At 37.0% G+C, this 20,543-nt stretch overlaps 1 protein-coding gene across 7 annotated transcripts in view; it reads left to right on the top strand.

The window, feature by feature from the left end:
• The window catches only part of NTRK2 (neurotrophic receptor tyrosine kinase 2), a 201,303-nt gene that overhangs the window by 18,167 nt on the left and 162,593 nt on the right, over window positions 1-20,543 (top strand). For all 7 annotated transcript variants that reach the window (XM_040540792.1, XM_040540793.1, XM_040540794.1 and 4 more), the window contains exons 2-5: window positions 6-80; window positions 317-388; window positions 6,398-6,466; window positions 10,146-10,300. In XM_040540792.1, the coding sequence (XP_040396726.1) occupies window positions 6-80; window positions 317-388; window positions 6,398-6,466; window positions 10,146-10,300 (371 nt within the window). The remainder of the gene's footprint in view (window positions 1-5; window positions 81-316; window positions 389-6,397; window positions 6,467-10,145; window positions 10,301-20,543) is intronic.

Below are 20,543 nucleotides of genomic sequence, written 5' to 3' on the forward strand. Positions count from 1 at the left end.
AACAGTTATATCGCAAACCAGCAAAAATTAGAAAGCATTAATGACAATGAAGTTGGATTTTATGTCGGACTTAAAAATCTGTAAGTACACAGAGTAATATTTTTTAAGGCTATTTCTTCTTTATTTCTCTGACAGAAGGATGTAGAGACCCCCTCAGAGAGTGGGTCTGACTTTGTATGTTACAAAGGACAATTGTAGACATTACAGTTCATCCATGTAGAGATTTCATCCACATTCTTATTTTTGCCATTATTGTCATTATTCTTACCAATGTATTGTAAAGAAACTGTTCTAACAGTTTTATCTATTTTTATAGGACTGTGGTGAATTCGGGCTTACGGTTTGTGTCCCGTCAGGCATTTACGAAAAACGTCAACCTACAATACATGTGAGTAAGGAGAGCATCTACATTTTAAATCAAAAGTACCCAACTCTTGTTAATTTTTTTCTCTCTTTTACCATTTCCTTAATATAAAATGTTTTAACAAAACAGACTTATAATGGCCTTCTGTCATTAATCAACCTCAAATAGGGTAAGGAACTGGCAGAGCATTCGACATGTATGATAAGGAACTGGCAGATCACAAGAACATAATGTGGGCTGGTAAAAAGACTGTCTAGCTCATTATCCTGTCACTAACAAAGGTCTCTGGCTGTGTCTTTTTTGGGGAGCAGCATAGCAGTGTCTCTCCCAGCTGAACTGAACTAGTGCTGAGGGCATGATGTCCACATTATATGCATCACACTCAGTGATGTGGGTTTGACCGGTTTTAGTCTGATTCAATGGGCTGAATGTATTTTGTGTTTTAGCAGCTGCAGTGCAGTAAGTGCATGCATGGGGCATATCTTCAAGTGTGACTTGACCAGCGTGTATGCTCAGAGACTGTGCGCTTAAGTCCTGTGAGTGACGATGATCAGAAGATTCACTTCAGAAGTTCACTCATGATCTGAACCAGTACATCTAAAGCAGGATATAAGAATGAGGTTACTTTCACAGCCAACTGCAATTTGCAGTTCAGGAATCAGAGCTGGTGTCTGTGCAGCTTTTCAACTGTGTTTTTCTAGTTTACTTACACTTCAGATTTAGCAAAGGCTGAATTCAGCTTTTTTTTTTTTTTTTTAATATATAAAACTACAGAGAAAAATGATCATCTAAAAGGAAAGATTTTTTTTTTTTTTTGGTCTTTGTATGTGTGTGTAAGTAGATGTCCCTGAAGGACTGTAGTTCTGTTTGGTGAGACAGACACAGAGTAGTTCACTTTGCTACTTACATTTTGTGGATCTGGTCCTACAAAATGTTGAGATCATGTGTGGGACTCAGTTCCTCATGGGTAGTCTGTTTTAGCCAAATATGCAAGTGTATATTTCAGTCAATCCATCTTCGTTAGATATGTTTAGCATTTACTTAAACCTTTGTTTTTGTTAGGTCCTAATGAGATCAAGAAGACATCATGCCAAGCCTCAGGCTTCCAAGATGCTTCCTTGTTATATGGAAGGACTTTTGAACTGAGATCAGGGCTTTGTTAATAAAACAGAATCACTTTCTGCACCTGTGTTTTCCAAAGAATAGCAATTAATTTATGGAGGGAAGTGGATGTGAATATCTGTATCTGCCTAAACAGTAATTGCTGCCCTTAATGTGGAACAGTCAGTAGAAGAGCGTGAAACAGATGTTGCTGGCCTATGAGGCTTACATATTACTTCATAGAGTCATGAATAAAGTAAATAGCTTTTACTATAATCAGTTGGTGATATAAAGAAATATCTTCCAGGAGCAAATTCCTTTGTCTAGTTGTGTGACAATTACTCAGTGAATTATGATTGTAAAAGATAAAATTCCATAAAGCCAAGTGCATGTGCACTGACTGAGGAAATATGGAATGAAAACTTACTGGCCAAGAGGTACAGCTGCAGACAAAGTTCGAGTGGCTATGCTGGGACAGAATTTCAGCTTTATGCACCAGAACAGTCTGGGATCAAAAGGAATTTTTTGTTAGATTTTTCCCATTACTTTAGCTGCTGGGAAGGCATGTTTCCAAATACTGTGTAGAGATTAGGACACTAAATCTACCCGTCTAGAAAGATATTACAGGGAAGAGCAGCAGAGGACTTTGTAAAGCAAATCATTCAAGGAAACTAAGAAACAGAGTATGTTCAGTACAATAAGAAGATTGTAAGGGAATATACATCTTCATATCTTTAAAAAGAGAGTGATTATGATGAACAGAGCAAACAGTTTGCTCCATGACCATGAGTGTAGGATGATAAATAATGAATTTAATTTGCAGCAAGGGAGATGGATGTTTCAAAGACCTTCCCAGCTGTATGGGCAAGTAGGTACTGCAAAAGGTAATGGAGAGGGCATGTGAACAAGGTGTCTTTACAATGCTTCAGACACAGGAAGAGCTTCAGCTCTTCACACAGGCAAACATGGAATGCATTTCTATTGGTAATCACGATTTATTAGATCATGGAACTGCCTGTTGGAAACAAATTAGGCTGACTGATATCCGTTAGACTGATGTACGGGGAATCCTGATTCAGAATGATCGCTTTGTGAACCAGGAACTTATTCAGTCTCACATTATTTTCTGTTTTGGTGGGAAATTAGTAATGTTAGCAGAAACAAGATAAGTCCTGATAAGATGGAAAATATTAAGTGACAACACCACAGGATTTCTTTACCACCTGCTTTATATACACGTGACAAAGCAGTAAGTGTGCAGACATTTTTTCTTGAGGCTGATCTATTATCCCTGCAAAAAAATCATTAGTTTATTTTCTCTGGGATGTCTTGATGCACACTAAAATGTTTCTAAAAGCCCCAGTGAACAAGTGCTTGTTGTCATCAGCATTAAAACTTCTGTTGACAGCACTGAGAATGAGGCATAGCCCCCATTTTGGTTGGGACAGTGATGACTATTAAGATCTGCAATCATTTTACTTTGCAAGAGTAACCTGTACAGGTCTTTGAGAAGTCTTGCACTTTATTTTAAAACAGTAGTATGTTATTTCCTATAAAGAAAACAAAAACTACATTTTCCTAAAGAAAGAGGTAGCTCTATAAACTTTAATTTTGCTGGTGACACCAATGCAGTTTTCTCTTTCTTAGATTAAAAGTCTTTTGATATAGCTAAGGAGCTTTATGATATAAAAGTACCATTTATATTCTGAATCATATAAAAATATCAGATGGTAAGGAACTTATTAACACATGTTTCCCTAAGCCCTATTTTGTCATTACACTATTTTCGTGGCCAAACTTCTGTAGCCCAAATATCTTTCTAGAGTTATGTATGATGAGAAGACTTGAGTTATAATATAAAAAACAGGAAGAGAATGCTTTAATAGGTGTTACTTAAATGGAATTAATAGTCTTGCTCATCTAAGTCTGGTATTCTCATTGACCTTAGACTCAAATTAGTCAACAGTCACATTTAACAAGCTATTAAACAGTCCTAGTTTGGTAGTGCAGTAATTTATAAGTTTATCTGCTGCTAACGGTAATTTTAACGGACTTGTGTAACACATATACATGGTATTCTGTCAGCGCCTTTAAAACATAGAAACAGATTTCACAGAAAGTGTCTTTTTCCTGAAATGTTAAAAAAGAGCAATAATTATGTGCCAGACTGTCTATAATTGCATTGATGAATCATAGATTTTTGTGCAATGTATACATACAACTCTAGGTGTTAAGATATGTTTGTATGTCTACAAATTTTAGGAAAAGCAGACAAATGAAACTGTTTGAGACCTAGCTGCAGATTTTCCCAAGTGTGCACACAGGGTTGGCTCCAGCCATAGGCAGATCATACAGCTGCCTGTGGAGGGAGACTGAGTGTAGCAGAATGGCCATTTCTTCACGTCTTCTCCCTGGTTTTCCTTTTGTCTGTTCCCTCTCCTTCTTGTCTCATCTTGCCAGGAGTGTTATAGGCAGTATAGTGGCTCAATGACATTGCAATGAAGATCTGCACCAGTGTTGCCAGCTGTGTGGATATTTATGCAGCTTCTCAGGCTGCTCTTGCATTGCCTGAATTGCCACAACATTTCTTTAATTGTATAAGGGCTAGCTAGTCTGAAGTGAGCTTGATATTTGTATGTAAAATACAGTTGTGCTTTTGACTGAACTCTGGTCCTGTTCTTAGGTGTAGCCAGACTCTGCACTCCAGAGGACTTTTTTTTTTTTTTTTTTTTTTTTTTTTTTTTTTTTTTTTTTTTTGAGTCTTTAGGACCCCAGACAGACCTTCTCTGGGCTGCTCATGACGATCTTTTTGTGTGTAGCTGAACTGGGGAACTAATTTATATTCTCCTTCCATGGAAGTGGAAGTCCTTAACTGTTCCATAATAAGCCTAGTACTGACTTTTTTACTTAACATGAATTAAAGAGACCACAGAAGGTATCTTTATAATCAATATAAAGTGCTCAGATTATGAAAAAAAGAACCAATCCTAAAACAGTAAATTTACTGTCAAAGTATTATTTAAAATGCTAAATCTATAATGGTGTCTGAACAATTTCTGCTGAATTACTTGTCAATTTAAGACACTAAACTACATGGAAGAAAAGACTACAGTCTTGGAATTACTAAATGTATCAATCCATGACCAAGAATATAGGCACAAGGTTTACTTTTGTTACTCTTTGTACTGCTTCTTACATTTTTTTTTCTGGTATGTATCAAGTACAACTGGTAAAAGTCTGAAAATACAATTAAAGCTATTGAGATACTTTTTTTTTTTTTTTTCAAAACTGGATTTGTTAAACAGTTTGTACGACATGAAATGGCTTCAGCTAGATAGAGATTTTCCATTGTATGATGGATGGGTCCTCTTGGTATGGATGTACAGGATCGTCTGCTTTGTGTGAACCCAGAGTCAAACCTGGTCCTCATGTGACCTGGAATATATTGCCTCCCACTAAAGTAGTGAACTGCCTGTGCACCTGCCTGTTGGAAAGGCATGTGCTGCTTAGCAGTGTCAGAACTAGAAGGGTTTTCCTGCATGCCGAGTGAAGAGCTGCCCATGGAATGGTGAGATTTAATGTGGTTCATGTTGCCTCAGTGCTAGAGAGAAAGCACAAGGCCACATGAAGATTTAACTTTTTTTCTTACAGCCTTAAAACTTAAAGTTTCTGCTTATTAGGGAAAAGATCATAGTGACATTTTTTACTTAAACATGACTTCCGTCATATGTGCAAATTGTAAGTTAATTTTGATATACATGATAACGGTCCACCTGCATCTGCTGTAGGACAGGCAAATTCACATGACAAAGAAATAATAGCTCACCTATTTTGTTGTCCAACATTAGAACCACACAATTTGTAAACTTCAGGCTGTTGTTTGCTAGAAAGAATCAACAAAGAAGTATGGTAAATAAAATCTTATAAAAATTCTCTTCTGAATGTTTGTTGAACATTCTACAAACATTCTCGTGTCCTTGTAATTTCTCAGAAAATTATCTTGTACTCAGAAATCAAGGACTGAAAGTTTGGGAAGTAAACACTGTGTTCTTTAGTCAGGAAAAAAAAAAAAGGTCTAATCTTTGGTTTTAAATGTAATGCAACTATAACTATGAAGCCCCTTTGGCGCCTTTATAATACCACATAAAACTCATGTGGTATTTTGGCTCAGAACACTGATTTACACTGTAGTGCTGGCAGTTTTACAGCTTACTGCTTTTACTGTCTTTAATTGATGGACTGATAAGACTATAGAAAAACAACATTATTTTGGGTTGGGGTGGAGAAAGCAATTTTGTAAGACCGGGAGGGGAGGAGTATTTCTGATTCAGATGAACATTTCTTTGCATAATGGGAGAGGACTTTTCACTTAATTACCACTGGAAACCGTAAGTGCTTAATTGACATAAAAAAAGCCCAATATAGGCATTTTACAGTTTTCCTTTTGATCTTCCATGTGGGTGCATATTGTACATGCAATTTGAAAAGAATAACTAAAAGGCTCAGACGTGGATGTGTGCTAGCATGTGAGAAGGGCTTATGTGAGTACAGAGTATGGTGCAGCATCAAAGAAAGGGATACACCCATTTCACTTATGAATAAATTGAGCATGTAATTAACACCTGGACTTGACAAAATACTTTTGAAACACAATTAAATCTGCTGCTTTTCTGCAATGAACAGAAGTGCTAAAAGTGAAAATATTGACCCCTGCTGAGTTTGATTTTGAATGTATTTGACTTCAGATACAGACTAAATTCAAATGCTTGAAACCAATCGAACCATAGAGACTTAGCACCATTTCTTTCCAACTGTAGTCAAAGAAGTAAGGGTTTTTAGAGCTGGTTTGAGTTCTTGGTCATTTAAAGAGACACAAACTCCAGTTTAAGAAGAAGCAATCCTAATTAATGCAATCTTTCTCTTTTCCCGTAGCAATTTATCCAGAAACAAGCTCTCGAGTTTGTCCAAGAAACCTTTTCGCCATCTCGGTTTGTCTGATCTGTAAGTTACCGCTTCTTAAAATAAAGCTTATTTGTGACTAGAATGAAAGAACAAGGCTTTGAAGTTTGCTCTGTTGAAGGTAGACATCCATCAATGATCAGGAATGAAGTTCAGATCCAAAGAAAGCAGCAATGCCAGAGACGTAAATACAGAGATTCATTCCAGGGCTTCAGGGAGGTCAGGTGTATGTTTTAAAACAAATTTTCAGGTTCAAATAGCCTCTTCCCTTCAGCTTTAAAATATTCTTATTATGAGATTGCTTCACACAAAATGACTGGTGTTTGTATTAAATATTTAAGCTAGTAAAAACACTACTATCTCCAAATCTTCAAATGAAGTCTCTGTCTTAAATTCTTATATTGTATTGGCCCCACAGCTGCTATCATTGTGGTAGGCTATTGAAGAATATTTTTACTTTCTCTTTGAGTTACATTGTACCTTATAAAATCATTTGCTAATGAAGCATTGACAAACATATAATTTTTGATTGTTTCAATATTATATTTTTATTCTCTGCTATTTCAAACAGATATTCTGTATTAGTGTACATTCCATAATTTTGTACTTAAAGAAAAAAAAAAGGGAGAAAAGGATGTAACACGCCTGTATGGCAGGTATTGTTGTATTTGTTTCTTTTGTTAAATTTGGGGATTGCAGAAAAGGTAGAGTCTACAAAAGACTTTGCAACTGGGGCTATTGACACAGATCATAAGGAAGGCAGAAGCTGTTTTTTGTATAATGCTTTGATTAATGGTTCTCCACAGTGATTTCCCTGAGAAAATTTCTAAGGCCTGGAGTTGCGTTTCTATGAAAAAAAAAAAAAAAAAAAAAAAGTCATCTTGTGCAGTCTTTGCTAATACATGGGACTGCAGAGAGCATGCAGAATCTTGGGCAGGGTTGGGGCTGCAGAACAGAGAGAGGCTGCTCTCCTGGAGCTCAAAGCAGGGTCAAGAATTTGCCTGAATGCCAGTCCAAGAATTGCAGCACCAGCCTAGGAATTCTGAACCTCTTCTGGTGGATTTCAGCCTGTAAGAAATGAAGTAAGTAAATCCCAGTGCATCAAAAAGAGGTTATGCCCCTTAGGTATGTTTTGTTGATAATTAAGTTGGTATAATCACTTTCTTTACAGACCAGGGAACATTGCTGGCTGGAATTTTCTTTCGTAACTTGGCTGTTGCTGTGTACACTGATGGAAAGACTAGGTAGTTGCAGAGCACTCCCAATGCTGTATGTCCTGCATAGGCCTGTTGTTGCTGAAGTCCCTTATCTAGTCTCTGCCAGAAGCCACTGTTAGTGTGTGTTTGTCTGTAACTTGTATGTTTTGTAGTTGTCATGACCTCAAAGAAAAAGAATGAAAGACTTAGACTAGTGTACAGTGTGCATTGATTAGGCTTTTCCTAATGTATCTAATCAGCTAGTAAAGAAATGGGGTCATCTTTGCCCCCCCGGTGTGTGGAACTGTAAGGGTGGGTATGCTGTAGCTTAGGAAGTATGCAAAAAAGGAAGTGACTACAATTTTGAAGGCATACTCTGATCCCAGTCCAAGGTGCTTCCTTGGACTTAGTCTGCTGCCATTAACAAGTTTATTCCAAAGCACAGATCAAACCATGCTTGAACCTCTCCATCTCAGCTGAACAGTTTCTTTTAGGTTGTCAGTGAAGTGAGAGCTTGCAGAGATTTTGAAGGAGAACAAAGTCAGTGTTGCTTTGTTCATAACTGTTAAGTGAGATGATGCAAGAAATGTAAAGGAAAGAAAAAGAGGGGAAAAAATAGGGTATGAAAGATGGAAAAGCAGTGGTAAGACTATTATCAGTTGAACTATTCTGTTGATAAATAGATAATACACAGGTGGAAAGTCAGAATGAGGAGGGTTAAGAGTGTTGGAAGGGGAATCTGAGAGGGAATGATGCTATAAATAGCCACTGAGGAGCTGGCTCTAAATCTGGAAAACAAGTATCCTGTTGTTAGCACACTTGTAAATAAAATCATAAATGGATGAAAAGTTCAGGCTAGGGTGAAGAAGGAGATATTCACCAGATACTGTAGAGAAGGAGATGCTGCTTTGAAAGGCTTCTTCTTTTAGAACAAGCTGTAGCTGCAGCTGTAAAATTACAGCAAACAAGATAAAGACATGTAATTTCCCTCTACTAGGTCAGATTCTTTCTTTCACACAAGCATATGTGGAGGGCCATCATACCTCTGTCCAGCATGCTGCCTATGATATGCCTAGCTCCTCTGATGGGTTTAGTACAAAATAAAACAGTGGAGGAAAAGGACTGCTCAGCCACTGGTTAAGGGAAAATTTTCTTTTAAAGAAAAGTTAAATGATGAAACAGAAGATGAGAAGTAAATCTTGCTGTTTGGAAAATGCATATGGTAGGTTTTGGCTCAAGGGATCCTAATACTCATATTCTTGTGTTGCGCAAGCAACTCTTATCCACCCGGTAGTGCTGTGGAAGTCCAGCTCATGACTGCTGTGAATACAAATTGCTCTTAAAAGACTTGCAGAGATGATCCCTGCAGCTTTTTATCCTCAAAGAAGTACAGATGACTTCTGGGGTAACAGGTTACAGCTCTGAGAACCTGAGCTTTTCATGATTTGCACACTTCACATCCTCAGGAGACACCCTCCTGTATTTACAAGCACAGATACAGCGAACAACTTGAGGTCGTTTCTGTACATCAGAAATACCTGTGAAATTCTGTAAAGAACAATTGTGCTCCTTTTAATGAGATACTCAAACAGTCACTCACAGAGACTTTATTGGATCTCATCTGTGAGATCGCTGTGACTGTCATCTGTGATCTGTGCCTGTAGGAGAAAAAATCATACCAGGTCACTTCTGTAGTTATTGGGATGTTTCTGTTCATATTTCAGTTTGGCTGTATTGCATTACATTGTTGTGTAGAATTTAGTAAGTTTGCTAACCTGTGGTTTTATTTCTGTACAGCATACTTCATACCTAGATTATTCTAAACATTTGTGTTTCACGGCCATTTTTCAGTTAGTGTGTCATCATAACATTTCTTAAGGTTTTTGCTGTGAGTTTTTCTGGTGGTGTAATGGATGTACCTTTAAGGTTAGGTAAATTTCTTTGTTATGATTAGAGTTCTTTAGAGTTTGCCTCTAATACATGACTGACTCTCCAAGGAATTTATCTACTTCACCTAAGAGCATTAAACCCTGTCTGATGTGGTCTTTCTGAGGTAGCTGAGTGGAGTGCCAACCATAGAATCACTTGGGTTGAAAAAGACCTCTAAGATCATCAAGTCAAAGAAATTCTGATCTCTGCTTAAGAGTTATGAAATAAAATGGAACTTTTGATGGAAAGTCTAATTCTCTATGTGCTCCTGATTTTCACCAGTGGATTGGAGATAGCAGTTGAACCCCCTGTGTGATCTCTCAGATCTATGGCAGTCTGGATTCTCAGTGCAAGTAGGGCTTCATTCTCTGCAAGACAACAGTTACCTACTTGAAGTTTGCATTGCAGTGAGGTCTTTGGTCCTTACTTTTCTTAACTAATGAGTTCAATTTCTACTTTGACCCAGCTGAGAGCTTTGAGTTCTCTTGCCCCTCATTTTTTTCTACATGCATGATACATTCCGCTTTCTAAATATATATATATATATTTTTCTTTTCTCTTCTTTTTCTTTTTTTTTTTTTTTTCTTTTTCTGTAGGATATTGGTGGACAATCCATTCAAGTGTTCCTGTGAAATTATGTGGATCAAGAAATTTCAAGAGACCAAGTTTTACACAGAAACTCAGGATTTATATTGTTTAGATGACAACAACAAGAGGACAGCCTTGATGGACATGAAGGTCCCAAACTGCGGTAATATTCTTTTAAAATAAATTTACTGCTAAATAACTGTAAGACAGGTAAAACAAACTTCTTTTACAAGATAACATTCAGGATGATGACAGCACTACTAAAGGAAAAGGCTTTAGGGGAGTTATTAACCAGTCGGTGACTGTCTTTCATCCCATATGGAATAACTCTGGGAGCTTCACTTACAGCTTTTTTTTCCCTTGATCCTTTAAAAATGTACTATTATTCAAGTGCAGGAAAACAGAACATGAATTATAGATAACACACAAGAATTATATAAAAAGTATGTGCCTTTGTTAAACTAAATAATAATTCTTCCAAGCTGAACAGACACAAAATTCTTCTTCCTTCATTTTTTAAGCTATTTGAGGTTAATGTAATCTTTACTTTTCTTCAAAATTACAAACTCTTGTACTAGACAGAACAGGAAAATTCAGAAAAACTGACTGCTAACAGCAACAAATTAGGGAATAGCTCTGCTACACAGATAAAAGTTTACTGAGTTCACGCGTATAACTTATGCAAGAGTCATTGCAAGCTTAGGTCTGTAATATTTTGCAACATATTGTTTTCAGTTAGCTTATGTGGATTTTGAGATAGTGGGAAAATGTCACAACAAGGCCATCCCTGTGCTTTGCTTCCTGTATACGGGACAGCTGGAAAGTGGTTTCACCCACCATATGAAGGGATATCTTTTCTTCTGTGGATGAGGGACAGAGTCTGGGTGTTTCTGACATGACATGGGACCTGCTGAAGTCTGGAGTTTTTGCTTTCCACTATCCATTGAGCATCCTTTTCTTGACTGTGTGTTTGGAGGGTACAGCACCCTCTGATAGCAGCCACCAGCAAGGAACAGCTATGGCAGAGACGTACTGCAGACCTTAACACATGCTGCCTTCAATGGTGGTAATGTGTGACATGACCATATACCATTCCATTAATCTTTTGTCCTGCATCCTGCTAGGGCCAGGTGTCCTGGACAAAAATCATGATAGTGTCTGATGGGATGAAAAATAACATGCAACTTGTTCAGGGGGTCTTGTGTGCTGCAGGGTCTGCTTTACCTGAAATGGGAGATGATACCAACTCCAGCTAAATAGAACCAAGCCCCAGTCTCAGTTGGATGGAATAGAAGGTAGATTAATCTGCTGGATATAGAAAGGTCTTCCGGTGGATTGAAATCAATTGGTATGAAATAGGAAGCCCAGCATAGTGTCTCATAACATCGCTGGCTGGCATATCTAGAAGCTGCCCGGCAGATAGGATTTTCCTTTGAAAACTTTGGTGGTAAATACCCAGGATTAAGCCTATGAGACATTATTTCTTTCTCCTGGTTGTTGACCATCTGCAGTCACAATAGATTTGGCACTGACCTGTTGATACTGTGTAGACGTACGTATGCACGTGTGCACATCATGTGGGCACATCTTGACTAAAATACCTGACATGAGAAGGAAATGTAGTACTTCCAAACAGAGCAGGAAAAGAGAAGGAAATGTGAGAATATATGACATTCAGATGCGAAATTTGCATATGGCAAATTTTGCATTCTGCTGAAGATTTGTATGGATATCCACAGAGACCTGCAGATGATTCACACTCTTGGCTTAATGTTGGTTTACAGGGTGTGAATTTCGCTAGATCTTATACACCTGTATTTTTCCTTTATTTTCCATTCTCTTTTTTTTTTTTTTTTTTAACTTAATTTACCTTTTTTTTTTTTCCAATATGAACAAATGCAGGACATAGGTTTTTAGTAAAGGTGACAACACTGCCATTTCTCAGGCACAGAATAGGGAATCCCAGGTGAGGAGCAATGACCGTCTTCATGACCATGGCCTGTGTTCTGAAAGGTCCACTGCATGGCTGTTGGTTTCAGTATCTCTGCAGATAATTTTTCTGTGTTTAAAAGCACAAGACAATTAAAAAAAAAATAAAGCCATTGGTGTAGTTAGTTTATTTAATTTCTAACACTGTTTGAGAGGCTAGTAAGTAGAACTGAAATAGACGAAGAATTGAGCTTTTGACATACGTTATTTACAGCCATTGCTTTTTTTTTTTTTTTTTCCTGTGAACTACATGACCCTTCTAGCTCCTTTGATGTCAAGAGAATTTTTTTTAGGCATGCAGATTTTGAATTTTGTTAATAAAACATTTTCTAATTTTCTCCACTAATAAAAGGATTTCATCCCTTCACTCTGGTTTGTTAATTTTTTTTGATTTAGGAACTGAGCAAACATGCTCTTTTTGTGTGTGTGTGTGTGCAGGTGTTATTAATTACTTCATGATATTATACTAAGTGGCTGGTACAGTATGTAGTAAATGTCTTGGTAATAGGACATCTCGCCACTGCGGGCTGTTAATAAACCTCTTGCTGGGAAGTTGGAAGAGACCACTGTGGTTTCTTGATCACAAGGCTCTGGTTTGTAGATAATTGATGTGAAAGTTAGCAAAGTTCTGTGGTACTTTACTTATTGTTTATATGGTGGAAATGTTCATTAATGTGCTGATTAAAGGTTGGTTGCAATTTAGATGCCATCAAGTTTGTGATTTCTATTCTTGAGGTTTAAAATCAGGTATGCTGACTCACTAAAAGATCATTTCCAGCTGCAGTATTAAAAGTGTCTATCAGTTGTTGCGATGTTCACAGCATTATTTTTTCAACTGCATTTGAAATATGGTTATGTATGATGAAAATATTTGGATAATTTTCAGTTTTAAAGTCAGACTTAATTACTATATGGAAAGTTTTCATCTACTACTACCACAGTAGTTTTAGTAAAGCTTTTGGTGTAGAGATTTGGTAGTGATTAGTTCTTCCGTTTTCGCTGCATTTGCTGGTTGTCCATATAACATTGACAGCGTTGCTGCCTAGACCATCCTTTTGTTTTGTTTTGTTTTGGGTTGGGTTGTTTCCACCTGGTAAATTGTGTTAGAAAATCTAGAATGCGAAGTAAATAAGTAAATATTTGGGTCTCATTACTACTTCTGTAAGTGATGGCTGCAGTTGCCACTGGTGTGTTAAGTCTGTAGAAGCAAGACATGTTCTATGTGTAGGGTAAACTCCCTTGAAAGTCTATCAGTTTGCACATCACCTGGAGCTCACTGAATGCTAGGGAGGCAAAAACAGGTTCTTTGAGACTGATTATTAAGGTGTTGGTTGCTCTCCCTGGTAAATATTCAATCTTTTGGCTATTACTGTTGAATTCACTGACACTGGAGATGTCTTTTTTTTCTTGTGTTTTCGGGAGAGGCATGGCTTCTACAGCTGTATTTGCATTCCCATATGGATTTTTTGTTGCTCTGTATCTCAGTCTGGTTATGTTATTTTGCCTTATGTGGCCAGTTTAGTTAATCAGATAGATTGTTTTATATACGCTGGTGTGGGGCTTGATCTGGCTTTCAGTTTTGTTTATTCTACCAGCATTGTGTGCTTATTTATCATATGTTGTCTCTGCAGATGTTTTCTGTCTGTCATTGGTCATACATGCTAGCTAAAGTATACCGAACAAAGTGGCAAATTATTCTCATGTACCAATTTGTTGTACATGTAGCAAACATGTGCAGACTGGCTATTTGTTTATATATGCAGAAGTTTTGTCTGACCTAAGACATGCTTTTATGACTGCTAAATTTTTTTCTGTCTCTTCCTTTGTGCATGAGGTACTGTAAGGGGTGGGTGTTGATCTTAGTTTAGTGCTGCTTCTTGTATGTAACTAACAGAATTTTAGAAGTCATTGCTGTAATATAGAGTTACAACATACAGAAATGGGTTGTCCATTTCTCGTTCTGTTGGGAAAGCCATGACATTTTTACAGGCAACTCTTCAGATGATTATAAATGGACTGGACTGGGTCTGGCTTCATTTCAGCCTCTTTCTGGGGGTAGATTTTTGTCCTAGAGGTAAATAAGTAAAAGAAATATCAGATTGGAGGCAGGCAGTTATAAATTCTAAGGGGGGAAAAAGGCAAACTGAAGGATTGACAGGTTTATTTCTTTGAATTTACAGAAAAGATTTGTAGTATTTGTGAGTCAATAAAATAAGCATTAGTTCTTAGGCAGTCACAGTACAATGCAGTCTAAAACCACAAGCAAAGGCATAATCCAGTGGGTGTTGACATCTTTTTCCATTATCAGCCAGAATTCACAGATAAGAGTATCAGGAAGAGAACATTACAGGCAGAATGAAGTGAGTTTAAAAAAAGCCTTAAACATTCTCCATGTTTACCTTTTAGAATATTCATGGGCTCTCCAGCCTGTGTTGTTTATTTTGGCTCAAGAAGTAGATGTTATGCATGATGTATGGTGGCAAACTGTTCTTATTTTCTCTATAAGAGTTTTACTTCTTATCTGTGATCGTGGACAGCATTTTTTTTTTATAAGTGTTTTGACAGTAGTAGGGTTTCACTGTTGCTCCAAAGTTAAGTTAGAATTTTCCTAACTTAATTAAAATAATTTTCCTTATTCTAGCTTTTCAGGGAAAATAAGCAATGATTTATGGATATTTGAAAAGGCAACAGGAATCTCATTTTCAAAGACATGTACATAACTTACTTGTGAGCGTGCAGACTTTGATCTGTTCATGAAGTGACCATTAACTTTCATACAGATATCTAGACATATGCTATGCAAATCAGGGCTTCTGAATGATGTTAGTTGAATATATGCAGTGTATGTGAACATGTCATTTTCAAAAAAAGCAGAATTTCATTTTGTAATACTGATTTAATTTCTTCATGAACTTGAATGAAGTAAGTTTATAATACAAAGCTGGTTAGAAATATAAAGTGCTAGAACAATACCTAAAGAAAAGAAATGTTTCTTGACCATTCAGGTATTGATCCTGAACTCAATGCATTGTACACATTTGCCAAGTTATTCTCTGTGCCTAACTTGGCACATCTGCGTAAGTGTGGAGTACTGATCTAACGAGGGAGAATAGCAATATGGCTATTGGCTGTAGGTATTCCTACTTTGTTCTTGTGATGTAACTTGTGATGAAGACTGACAACCATATTCCACAGAAAAGACTTTCTCACTTTAAAAATTGAGACAATTCATGAAGACATCTCTTCAGTCATATGCAAACTCGGTATCAAAGTGAAACCCATAATTTTACTTATTTATGTCATTCTCTGAAAATGTTTCTGTTTCAGGGTCATGCGTTCATCATGTTGCAATATTTGACACATTAGCATTATTTTCTAGACACACATGGAATTCTCCAGATAAACCTACAGGAATTGCAACCACGTTCCTTGCACTGAGTGAATAAGAAGCCGTTTATTAAAGGTTTTCATAACCTAGTTTAAACCTGATTAACTTGCATTACAAAGGCTGTTTAGCTCAGTTCATGTATTAAACTTGTGGCTGCTGTATTCACCCCAAATACACTGAATGTATTTGGTTTTCTTTTGAAAGTTGATGTGGATAAACTGAAGCTTAAATACCAGTTGAGAACAATTTTTCCCGACGTAATTTAATTTCCTTAACCATTCAGGGAATTTTGCGAGAAAACATGGCTGGAGATGGTTAGCAAGGGAAGTGGTGACGAGATTAGCAGCCTCTACAGAATTATATAATCTGAAAATTCTTGCAGGCAAACTTGATATTAATACTGGGGACAAGGTCAGTTAAAGGGTTCGGGTGCTGCAAGATCCTTTCTTAATGAGTATCCTTCCGCTAGAACCCACACCAGACCTAGTGACATGGAAGGGCCTGGGCAGAAGTTCCAGAGCTGAAATAGCTAGGGAAAGAAGCCTTGGACACATAGCTCATAGGCCTTCTATCTGGTCTGAAAACTCAGCAGCAAGCTTCAAAGCGTCTGTACAGGTTGAGTGCAGAAGATGGGTCTCTATCCATGTGAACGTGTTCTGGTACAGAGCAGGTGGTGGTTTTTTGCCTGCCTAGCTTTCACGATGGCATTTGAAGCGCTGTCTGAAATGTACAGACAGCACGGCTGTGCACCCTGAACATTCTGCGGAGGTTGTGTTTGCTTCTGTAATTGTGAAGATGGGTTAGCAAGTTTTGTGTTCTTCGTGGTGGCACAGGCAGGCTCTACTTGCAGAATTTTGCTTCTAGTGATAATTTCAGTTAACCAGGGAGTGATGGAGTGCATAAAGGCAAAATAAGTGTGTGTTGGCTCTGGGAAAGCATACTTTAAATAATCATCATCTTCCGGTAGAGGCTGTACTTGTTTAATTATTTTCTGTAAAAGTTCCCAGCTGAATGTGACAATCAGGCATGTCATGATTGGAGGCAGATGTCTTTTAATATTTTAACATATTTGGGTGGCTCAGTGAGCTGCCACATCACTCATTCTGCTTCCCTGCAGAAAGACATTCCTCCGTTGGCTGACGAGGTGTGTGTTGTGAGTATCAGATCTGTCACGGTACGAAAGAGAACAGGACTTTTAAGAAGGTATACTGAGGCAGCAAGCACATCTAGTGAGAGGTAGTCTGAAATGAGCTTGTTCAGTGTGCACATGCCTTCCAGCTGCTTATTAGGAAAGGCTAAAGGCATGGGAAAGTCCTAAACTCAGAGCAGAAGGACTCTTCGCAAGGCATTGTCAAGGATCCTCTACGTTTGGACCCAGTCTCTCTCAACGGTAGGAATTCATGCCTTTCCTTTCAAAAGGGCATAACAAGAGTTTCTCCTTTTATTTGATTTTACTTAAAAAAAAAGAAAAAGAAAAAGAAAAATAAAAAGAGAAAAACAAAAAGAAAAAGAAAAACAAAAATAAAAAGAAAAAGAAAAAGAAAAAGAAAAAGAAAAAGAAAAAGAAAAAGAAAAAGAAAAAGAAAAAAGAAAAAGAAAAAGAAAAAAAGAAAAAGAAAAAGAAAAAGAAAAAGAAAAAGAAAAAGAAAAAGAAAAAGAAAAAGAAAAAGAAAAAGAAAAAAGAAAAAGAAAAAGAAAAAGGAAAAGGAAAAGAAAAAGAAAAAGAAATTAGTGGCTATTTGAGGGGATTTTGTAACCCTTCTCTGGATTCAGCAGAATCTAACCTACAAATTCAGGGATAATGTTCTCACCACCAGCCTGTATAGTATTTGAGACTATTCTAGCTTAATGCTGCCACACCTATGCAAAATACCATAGTCAATATGGAAAATACCTACCAAGATTTGCTGTACTTCTTGGAGAGCATATCTCTGTTCAGTGCTTTATTTAGTGGTTGTATATTCTCCTCAAGAGCTAAAGAGGTTTTTGTCTAGGACAGTTTCTTTAGTTTACATTGACAGTCAGTGCATATACTGTGGAAATAAAATAGTGAAAAGGGCCATAAGCTAGGATTCCTTCTCCTTCTTTCACCTTACCTTTTAGATTAGTGCTTTTAGTCTTCATTTTAATCTGATAGAAGTTCCAAATTGTGTTCTGCACCATAGCAAAATTACAGTGGAGAAATGCAGAGTAGTGCATGATGGTTAGAGCAGTGAAGCAGAAAGATGCAGGCTTCTCTATCCTCTGGTTGCTAAAATAATGTTTTTTATGCGTTTCTCATTTCTTCTGATTCTGTATTTTGTTTGACTTATATATATATATTTCACTGAAAATGGCTGGGGTCATCTTGGAATAGCTTCTGTGAGATTTATGCAATTATTTCTATGTATTGAACATTTTGATTCTGGGGTTGTAATGCAACTGGAAATTGAAACAATGATTTATGTTTCTCCATGTTTTGTATATAACCTTTTGGACTGTCATTTTTACAGAGCTCTAAAGATGCGGTCAGGCTGATTTTTGGCCCTGTGATTCTGCAGACTTTGGTGGAAACGTGCCCACTTACCCCATGGCTGAAATTTGGCTTGGAGCTTGTTGGCTGCAGATAGTTGCTAAGTGAAACACAGGAGGTGAATCACATACCCAACAGCTCCTAGCTTTATAGCTGGAATTACTAGACAACTTTTTGTGTTGCTTTTTTTAAACCCATAAAAGGCCATAGGAAAAGACTTTTAGAATTTGTAGACATTCCTGTATTTTCAAACAAGGCAGAATTTAAATGGAATTATATGAGAAAACCTTATTTTTCTTATATCATGTATTGATAAAAATGTGTTTAGAGACAGTAAAGTCTCTGAAACTTGCAGATCCATGTGCACAGTTCTTAACAAATTGCATTGTCAACCATCCTGTTTTCAGGTTCTAGACAGCACAAGTAGTGGGTGTTACTAAGCTGTAGTGTAGTGCTGTAATTAGTTGAATACTTTCTCCCTAGAGAGAAAAAGCAAAAGCAGGGGAGCCAAGAAACTTGGACTGCGTTTAAAACTTATGTGAAGTAAGCAGACTGGATTTGGGACACTGTATCTTATGAATCATAGCAGATATTTTATAAATCAGTGGTTCTGCCTTTACGTGCTTCAGTTTGATAGATGGTTGCTGGCCTTAGCATTAATTTAATCATTCTGGGTCTGATATATTTATTAAAAAAAATGATTAGGGATTTAAGATAAGGATTAATGTGGCCTTATGGAAATTCAGATGCAGTTGACTAGTTATGAGGAAAAAATGTCATTTTTTTCTTGAAAACTGTTTGTTCTTACCACAGAACAAGTTGACCTGCAAAAATGTGCCAAGCTAAAAAGAGATGTCATGGGCCACATTAAAAACCACTTAGTGACAAGGCATTATGGCTAGACTCGTGGGAGTTTGTAGACAGGCTGATGAAAATCAGGGGTTTAATGTGCAGAGGAGGGCATAAATGAATGTAATATTGAATTTATAGTGTTCTCTCAGGTACTCATTTCTTCATCATGTCATTTTTTAGGTATTAGTGAAGGTAACTGACCATATTGAGAAAACTTTTTGACTAAGGTTTTCAGGCAGCTGAAGAAATCTCAGAATTGAATAGATGAAAAAGGAAACTGAAAAACTCAATCTGGAAATAATTTTGTAAAAATTTTTGTAACTGCTAAGATAGTTAAACGACGAAGCAACATCTTGGGGGTAATGGTAAAATCATTTCTCCTTGCTTACAACACTGTTCTTCTAGAAGTTGCTGTAGTACATTGGCTAGAATATGAACTTGGTGCTGAGAGTTGAGCTGCTGACCATAATTTGCATTAATACTCAGTTGCTTTTTAATTAGGTCATACACTTCCTTTGACAGATGCAGTGACTGTTTGGCTCTACCAAAACTAGTGTAACTTTTCTGTAGAAAGTAGTAAGTAGCAGCATGAGGTCCTTGAAAGCTGTAGGAATTTAGACATGTTCTTTTTATTAATTGCCATTGACAGTTGTGTAGCCAAATGTTGTTGTAGCCTTAGAAAATTTTAGCCAAAATATTTGGTTTTGTGATTGTTGAAGTCCCAGCTGAATGTACGAGTTATTCCCTAGTTATTCTTCACAGTTCCACTATAACAGGGCCTCAGGACACTGATTTGCACTGATTTGAAGGTAAATAGGTCCCCCTTTCTTAAGGGAGGGTTTGTTCCTTCTGAAGCCTGACATGATACCTAGGGAGACTCACTGGACATAAATGAGTCCCTCCTGCTTGCCTCTGTTTTGCCCCATTGGTCTGGGGTGAGTGGAAGTAACTACTTATTCAAATACAGTTACTTATTCCCTGGAATAAAATGTTATCAATTTCAATATGAAAACAGATTTTCTCTGGCTATTGTATACCTATACATAATGAAACACATAAATTTAAGTGCACCCTTGCTATCCATCCATTAAACTCAACATTACAATTTTAAATCCTCAATAGCAAGTTCTGTTCTCCTATTTTTTGAGAGATTGGAAAGCTTTGAATAGATATTAAAAAGAAAAAGGACATGAGAAAAACAAATAAAATAGAGTGATCTTAAGAAGATCATTCAGAAACTTCTTTTCTGTCCTCTTAGAACACTTTAAGAGAAGTTTTACACTTAAACTTAGGACAGCACTCAATGAATTTGGAATTCAGAAACAAATTTCAGATATGGTAAAAGAGAATGCTTTTGCATACAGTCTGGACAGTACACCTGTGAAACTCATTGCTGTAGAAAGCTATTAAGGCTAAGAACAGAGCAAACTTAAAAAAATAAATCAGATACTAGCACGGTTATTACTGATATCCAGAATTATAATAATTAATGCTATCAAAGTTTGAAAAAAATACCATGTTTCAAGCTTTGGAGCATAGGCTAATCTCCGTCTGACAGATATCAGGATGAGACTTGTGGGAAGATGATGTCATGTCTACCTTGTGTGGGTTGTTGTGGTACAGTCTAAACTCACTGTGCTGGCAGTATACAAAACCATTTGAACC

The sequence above is a fragment of the Cygnus olor genome, chromosome Z, assembly GCF_009769625.2.
Source record: "Cygnus olor isolate bCygOlo1 chromosome Z, bCygOlo1.pri.v2, whole genome shotgun sequence".
NCBI lineage: Eukaryota > Metazoa > Chordata > Aves > Anseriformes > Anatidae > Cygnus > Cygnus olor.